The sequence below is a fragment of the Sander lucioperca genome, chromosome 15, assembly GCF_008315115.2.
Source record: "Sander lucioperca isolate FBNREF2018 chromosome 15, SLUC_FBN_1.2, whole genome shotgun sequence".
Taxonomy (NCBI): Eukaryota; Metazoa; Chordata; class Actinopteri; order Perciformes; family Percidae; genus Sander; species Sander lucioperca.
The window spans coordinates 23,408,386-23,416,407 of NC_050187.1; the positions used below are offsets into that span (position 1 = coordinate 23,408,386).

At 36.0% G+C, this 8,022-nt stretch overlaps 1 protein-coding gene across 2 annotated transcripts in view; it reads right to left on the reverse strand.

The window, feature by feature from the left end:
• The window catches only part of abraxas2 (abraxas 2, BRISC complex subunit), a 12,682-nt gene extending 5,703 nt beyond the window's left edge, over positions 1 to 6,979 (reverse strand). For both annotated transcript variants that reach the window (XM_035992584.1, XM_031307649.2), the window contains exons 1-5: positions 6,825 to 6,979; positions 4,968 to 5,058; positions 3,234 to 3,270; positions 2,086 to 2,152; positions 1,372 to 1,562 (exon numbers count right to left, since the gene is read on the reverse strand). In XM_035992584.1, the coding sequence (XP_035848477.1) occupies positions 1,372 to 1,562; positions 2,086 to 2,152; positions 3,234 to 3,270; positions 4,968 to 5,058; positions 6,825 to 6,896 (458 nt within the window). In that variant the 5' untranslated portion in view covers positions 6,897 to 6,979. The remainder of the gene's footprint in view (positions 1 to 1,371; positions 1,563 to 2,085; positions 2,153 to 3,233; positions 3,271 to 4,967; positions 5,059 to 6,824) is intronic.
• Positions 6,980 to 8,022: the final 1,043 nt, after the last annotated feature.

An 8,022-nucleotide genomic window follows, 5' to 3' on the forward strand; every position in this document is an offset into this window, starting at 1 on the left:
TCCCAAGAACACCATCCCTACTGTGAAGCATGGGGGTGGTAGCATCATGCTTTGGGGGTGTTTTTCTGCACATGGGACAGGGCGACTGCACTGTATTAAGGAGAGGATGACCGGGGCCATGTATTGCAAGATTTTGGGGAACAACCTCCTTCCCTCAGTTAGAGCATTGAAGATGGGTCGAGGCTGGGTCTTCCAACATGACAATGACCCGAAGCACACAGCCAGGATAACCAAGGAGTGGCTCTGTAAGAAGCATATCAAGGTTCTGGCGTGGCCTAGCCAGTCTCCAGACCTAAACCCAATAGAGAATCTTTGGAGGGAGCTCAAACTCTGTTTCTCAGCGACAGCCCAGAAACCTGACTGATCTAGAGAAGATCTGTGTGGAGGAGTGGGCCAAAATCCCTCCTGCAGTGTGTGCAAACCTGGTGGAAAAACTACAGGAAAAATTTGACCTCTGTAATTGCAAACAAAGGCTACTGTATCAAATATTAACATTGATTTTCTCAGGTGTTCAAATACTTATTTGCAGCTGTATCATACAAATAAATAGTTAAAAAATCATACATTGTGATTTCTGGATAGATTATGTCTCTCACAGTGGACATGCACCTACGATGACAATTTCAGACCCCTCCATGATTTCTAAGTGGGAGAACTTGCAAAATAGCAGGGTGTTCAAATACTTATTTTCCTCACTATAAATAAATATTTTTTTTATATATATATATATATATATATATATATATATATATATATATATATATATATATATATATATATATATATATATATATATATATATATATATATAAAAAAAAATATTTTTTAAATCAAAAGCACATATGCACAAAGTTTGTCATGTTTAATTTCATACATGTTTAAAATGGAACAATATGTATGTATGTAAATTAGGGACTTTTTCCTCTCCCGTTATACCTCCAATCAGTTATCTTCCAATACCAATTCCCAATCCCGTACCAGTGCTCACCTTATGTGCAATTTAAATCTGGATGCCTCACTGCATAGAACTAATTTTTATGTGCGCTAACATGAGGCCAGGGACTTAATGCATTTTGATGGAAGAAACACTGCATTTTTTAATGACATGGATGAAGAAACTATATTTAATTGTGGATCGGCCACATAATGACTTTCACCCAATCCACTTAATAAGGTCATTATCGACCCATATAGCAATCAGAATGGAGCATCCCAAAAGGAACTTAGATATATAATAAATAGACAGGGTGGGAACTACCTTTATGTAAAATCAAAAGTCTGGACAAGAGTTAATATTTATTGATCAGACAGTAGTTTTGACATGAAACCATGAGTGTTGTTTGCACAAGTTAGTTAAAATGCAGTTATTACCTGCGGTTAGGTCTGAAGAGCACATACTCCAGTGCGTGCGTGGAGCTGTTGGCAGTGGAGATAAAGCTGAAAAGAAGGAAAACAAGGTCGGGAACACCAAGCAGCTGAGTCAGCTGTTTGTGGATGATCTGTTCCCGGAACGACATCTGCTGCTGCGTGTTTCTCCGGAACCGATACCAACCAATGACGTTCTACACAGCCAAAGAAGAAGAAGAAACATCTTTTAAAATGTGTTTGATTCAGTAAAGTCTCACTAATCCAGCTCCATTTAGGATGGAGCAAAAAAAACAAGTATATGGGCGACCAAAACACAAAATACAGTATGTGGAACAAAACTGACTAATAATTATGAAACCTGTCCAGCTACTTATTGAAATACTTCAACAAGAAAAGGTAACATAATCAATTTCAATACAATGGTACAGGTTGTTGTATAATATTATATTTAAAGCCCAAACTGTTGAAATCAGGACTCTGAAGGCAATTTCTACACGGCTATACTTTGATCTAGTTTATATTTTGAGATACACCGATCAATCACACTTTTAGTTTGCAATAGTTTACAATAAAACTTCGATTAACATGTAAAAACTAAAATTCATGTCTAATTTTTAAGGATTCATTTTAGTGAAGCCTTGGCTTAAAAGGTATCACTGACATTTTACAGGACATCAGCAACAATGTATGTTGAAATGACAAAAGAAATTCACTCACTTTCCGCCTATCTTTAAGAATGCTGTTGAGATTTTCTTCATTGAGTTTCCCTGCGTAGTCATAAAAGCTGATGAAAGGAAAAAAACAAACCGACAAGTAAGTTCAAACTGATTCATCATGTTCCTCCTCCTCCTCTGCCTTGGCCTACTTCTTATACCCAATCTTGTCAGATGGGGCCATCTACTGTCCAATGTCAAATTAATTTAGCCTGTGCTAAAATGCATGTAAGGTACTGTAAGTGATGTATCCATTTTAAATGTCAGCATATTTACATGACCTAAAACTAAGACACCACAAGCTACTCAGCACAAAGTCAGTTTAAAAACAACAGTACATGCTCAGAGCTATCAGTCTCTCTACATGCACAAGGCAACAATAGCTCTTGTAAAATGCCACTTTAACCTACCTACCTCACCTTGCTATGCATGTGTAGGCCTGTAACAATTATTACATAACTGTCTAGTTGTCAATTTGTTTTACATAATCGCGGTTTCTTTGTCTAACCGCAATTAATTGCTTACATTAGCTAAGGTCTTGAGATGTATGACTGGTAATTGCTGATTTTGTTTAGATATGCCAAATTGTAATTATATAAGCGATTATTGTTTGGACTATATATTTTTAATTATTATTTCAATTGTTAGTGGTTGGCACTTGACCCTATACACGTTCATAGCAACAAAAGTGATAGGGGGGATACGGTTAGAAAAAAAAAAAAAAAAGATAATAAAGAGGCGTTGTTTACTTCATAGGCTGTGTATTTGTGTTATTACATTATCTGGGTCACATAACAGTGATATAGCCAAAATATGTATCATGGCATTTATTCAAAACTTTAATTTGTTTCAAAAAGTGATAAATAAATTTTTTTAAATTTGCCTATAAGAGACAATTATATTGTCAATCGCAATTATTTCTGAGACAATTAATTGAACCGCAAAATTTGGAATTGTTACAGCTCTACGTATGTGTTACAACAGCTGTCAGGTTTTCCTAAATGAAATGATCATGGCCAAAACTGCTGGCTGACCATTCTTGTCTCCATAACGCAGTGTCTGTATTACAATTGACAGTTTTAGGGAGACAGTATGTGCATTGATACTTGATAATAAAAGTAGCTGTTTGAGAATAAAAAGCTCATATCTTACCTAAATAACTGTGCACAAGGATCATGGTTATGGATTTCTGTTGAGGAAAAAATAATGACAGATGTTTGTTATATAGCATCATATATGCAAAATCTTTAAAAGGCACAAGTCAAAGTGTAGCCTCACAACCGATATATTTATATAAAAGGAGGACTACAACCTTATATTCGCATGTATCTTTATCATATTAATGAAGATACCTGTAATGTATATGGCCAAAAGGACTGTTTTGGCCCTTAAGGCCTAAACTAGCAAAGCTTCTGTTACTGATTATGTTACATTGTTTTTTTGTTTCGGTTGTTTTAGTTTACAATACAAACTCACGTACCAAGGGACTCAAATTCAAATCATTTAAAAAAATAAATAAAAAAAGGCCATTAGCGTGAATCTGCCGATTCTGTGACTGAAACAGAAGGATAAGTGCTCAGCAAAAAGCTGCTTAATGGCATCATTTCTTTCCCAATTATATTTTCCATTCAGATGCATTAATTCACGCTTCTCCTAATAGCACTGAAGGGGCAGAGGAGAAATTCAGGAAGCAGTAAAACCAAGCAATCTACACAACTGAAAAAAAATGTAAATGCATTCTTGAAATATTTTAATAAGTTAGCCATATTTTGGCAGATTAAAATTCATGTTCAGTGATTCCCATGGCTCTCCTGTAGTTATCTAGTCTGCTGTTTATTTGAAGAAGCATCTTCAACAAGAAATGTTATTCTATTCAACACCAATAGTTAGTCAACAGTCTATAAAACAAATAGTAAGGCCCCTGCACACCTACACAGGTGCTTTAACTTATGGCAGGGTCCCAAGCCTTTTTATGCACCACCTAAGCTGAATGAATGTAAAATGAATGTTAGCATCAAAACTATCTAAATTACTTTTCTCAGATCTAATGATTGTAGTTGGTCCCTACTGGACTTCTTTAGCAAGTTTTGTCTTTAAGCTTTTTGATTGTTATTTATTTATAATCTTCTTTAGCTTTTCTAACGTTTTAGACACAGATATGGTAATAATATTGGTAACTAATTATGTAAAATTGCATTTTTCTTTTTATTGAAAATCATAATATTTTATGAGGAAGGACCTCTAAACCCCACGTCAAATATGTGCACCTAATTCTTCCACAAACCTAGGGGGAAACACTGTATGGCTTATTCAACTTATCCTCAGCTTAAGGTTGGACAATGATATTGTGGAAAGTACAGGATGTCATCAAAATGTATGAACTTAAAAGTTGTCCCTTATAGATGCAATCAACTGGGGAGTGAGGGAGATGGCAACAACTTCAGTCTGTACACGCCTACACTGCCTTGGGTAGAGCTCTTAACAAGTAAACAAAGTGAGAACACCTGTGCGAGCACTGGGGCTTTAACACAACTTGTCTTACATGTTCTGATCTTTTTAAAAAAGGTGCAAAAAGGACTACATTTTGACTTGTCATAGCAGAAAAAGCACAGGTGTTGTTAATGACATTAAACATGGCTTGGTTCTATTTAAGTATCCTAAATATCAGACACTGAAGCAGCTAAATGTAATTTAGTAAGCAATCAATATTATTACTATTTACACCTGTGCTTTTCCTACAGTGAAATGAAAAAGGCCTATGGAATTATAATCCTGTGAACTTCTTTACAGTCCCTTCAGGCTTCTGTCACAGAATGGCATTGATCAGTTGCCACTTGTTGCTTAAGATGTCACAACATTTTTCGTTTTGTCTGTATCAGGGCTTACCTACTACCTGGAGCAATTCTGCACTGCTGATCTGTGTGTCACTGATGCTGACAGTCTCTTCTTGTCTTACATCTCCTAATAGGAAGCCCTCCTGTGCAAATACATTTTTACAAAACTGTTAGGGCACTAACATAGACCAGAAACAATTAGTCCATTAATCAGTTAGTTAAGCAACAGATAAATAACCAACATCATTTTTTTCTAACCAATTCATTGTTGAAGTTATTTATCAAGCCAAAAAAAAGCCAAACATATTTTGGTTACAACTTCTCAAATGCAAGGATTTGCTTTTCACTGTTTTATATTAGACTAGCCAGATGGATAATCCTTTCATGCTAATCATTTTAACATGGTTGAGTGCATACAGAAAAACAATATACATGTCAGAATCACTTATAATCAAGACAATCCAACCGGATTGCCCCTTAAGTATCGAAAAATTTGTTTAAGGCAAAGTATGTGTGTTAAAATATCATTCTGAATAAAGTATTGTGTGACATGCACCAACAACACCATGACAAATTCCTTGTATGTGCAAAAAAACATACTTGGCAATAAAGCCCTTTCTGATTCTGTTGCAGAGATGTCCCCTTTCTAAAAGTCTACAGGCTTCCAAGCAAACATCCCACCGTGATCATTTTAATATATTTTTCAATGAAAATGAGAATAATGATGAAAAATGATCATTGCCTCCAATATCATGAATCATATCACAATTGCAATATCAGTCAAAACAATCGCATTAGATATTTTCCTCATATTGTGCAGCCCTAGTAGTGTAAAGGAGCTGATTTTGTTTTATTTTTAAAGATTTGTACTGCAATGTGTATTATTGTAATTTATTTTTATAAAATTGATATGAACAAAGGAAGTAAATGATCGTTCAGGAACCTTACAGTCACTGTATGATACCCAGACGTATTCATGCAACATAAAATAGCAGATCAACTTTTTTGTGCTGGGAGTAAATTAAGTCGTTTAGACAGCAGCTGGTGAACAATAGCGCTGCCTCATTCGTTATGCTTATGTCAGGAATGCAGGCAAACTTGTAAGCAACAACTATCCACCTATCAAAAAGGCGTGTAAACAGCTTCATTTGTTCTAACGCTTGTGTGAAAGGTGTCTCAGTAGTGTCTGTCCCATACGCTGACCACAAAGCATTTCTCCTCGATTGCGTTTCGAGCACGCCAAAGGCCAAAAATAAAATAAAAGCATGTTTAACGTTACGCATGTCAGTCACTTTGTTAGACTTAGCTAAATGCAAAAGACAGTTAACGTCAGGTGGCTAACAAGCTAATCTAGCAACACAGAAACGACAAAAACAAAAAGGTTTAATGTAACCTAACGTTAGTTATGAGATTCACTGCGTTAACTTCATATGTTTGATGACACACTAAACTGATCAGATGACAGGTCGAGGTGACTGTAGCAGCACCCGGCACACGGAAGTCACTTGACTTGGCAGCTTAGTTAACGTTAAGTAACGTTAGCTAACTAGCTAACGAGTATTTCCTGGAAGTCAAACTTTCCCATATTGATATGTATTCGTACGTATGGCTCTTTATATGTCATGTTGTAAATTAGATATTTAACACATTTGCAGCTGTAACACATGATATCATCTTAAAATTACTAATTATGTCTTCATGTTCCTGTAGCTAGCTAGCTACACAGTCTCATTAAAGCATACCTGCCCGGCAAATAGACGGGACCAATACTAGCTAGCCAGCAACAGGATGATGACACTGAAAAACAACACAAACTATGGCGTTGATGAACGATCAAACACATCGCTGAGTTTCGCACACTTTAGCAACAATTGCCTTATAGTTTGTCAACATAATTTTAAATACTTACATGATCTGAGTTGCTGTTGGCGCTGTGATAACACACAGAACTAAAAGTATAACCTGAAATGGATGCCGCCATGATGGAAACATCCCTATCATCAGCTCGATGCCCCTGCGGTTGCAAGCACGCTCCTCAAACGCAACGTCTTCTGGGAACTGTAGGCGATCGGTATCAAAGAAAATGAAAGCGGAGATAAGGATTTTGTAAGATGGAAAACTGTTCAGGATAACGATATTCTTAAATGTTTTGAAGGTAATGAGATGAAAAAATATGTACATTTTCTTGTGCAGTAAATTTTAATATTGGGAAAATGCCGTATTCACAAGAAGAAATTGGCGTACTCTAAACCACACTGGACATTTTTATCTAGAACTGCATCAACATTAGACTGGGTAGGCCTAAACCCAACCCGATCAGCCGGCGATTTGATTTCGCCCTGCAGCTAAAAGATTGAGCTTGGTCTGGTGATAGCCAGACTACATCAACATAGCAACAAGAAGGCAATTATAGGACTAATTTTGTGTTTGATACATTTCTCATGGATGATAGGCCTACATTGATTTTGAATGTGTGTCACAATTGTGTCACTAAACAGAGATTGAAGTCTCCAATCTCAAATTCAATTTGAAGTAAAAGTGGCAAAAGCAATGGGTGGTAGAAAAGAAAGGACGATGGTTTTACAGCGTTCAAAGGAAAGTGGGAGAAATGATGTGTACAGGAAGGAGCAGGAGAGAAGAGACATACCAAGACTTAGATTTGGACACCGTGGACTAAACTAAAAGGTAAGCATATAACACAGGTAGATTACTGTGATTACTGGCCAAGAATAAACAATTGAGCATATCAGGATATTATCAGAAATATGAGAAGGAAAGAAGGCATTTGATTCAAAATCTCACGAAGATAAAATATGCAGCGCGATCTAATAGATATTCTACAAAAGAACTCAATAAATTAGTGTTATCAAGTACTATTTCATAATTTTAAAGAAATGGATATGTTTAAGAATTTATGAGTTAGGTTATTTATTTATTTTATTTGTCATTATTATTATTATTATTATTATTATTTGAATAATGTATATTAGATATTCTGATCCACACTCTGATCCGCACTCCATACCGATAGATGGCGATAATGCACCAAACCGGTGTTTGCCAACCGCCAATAAACCTCAAAGAAGAAGAAGGCGACGACGACCGAC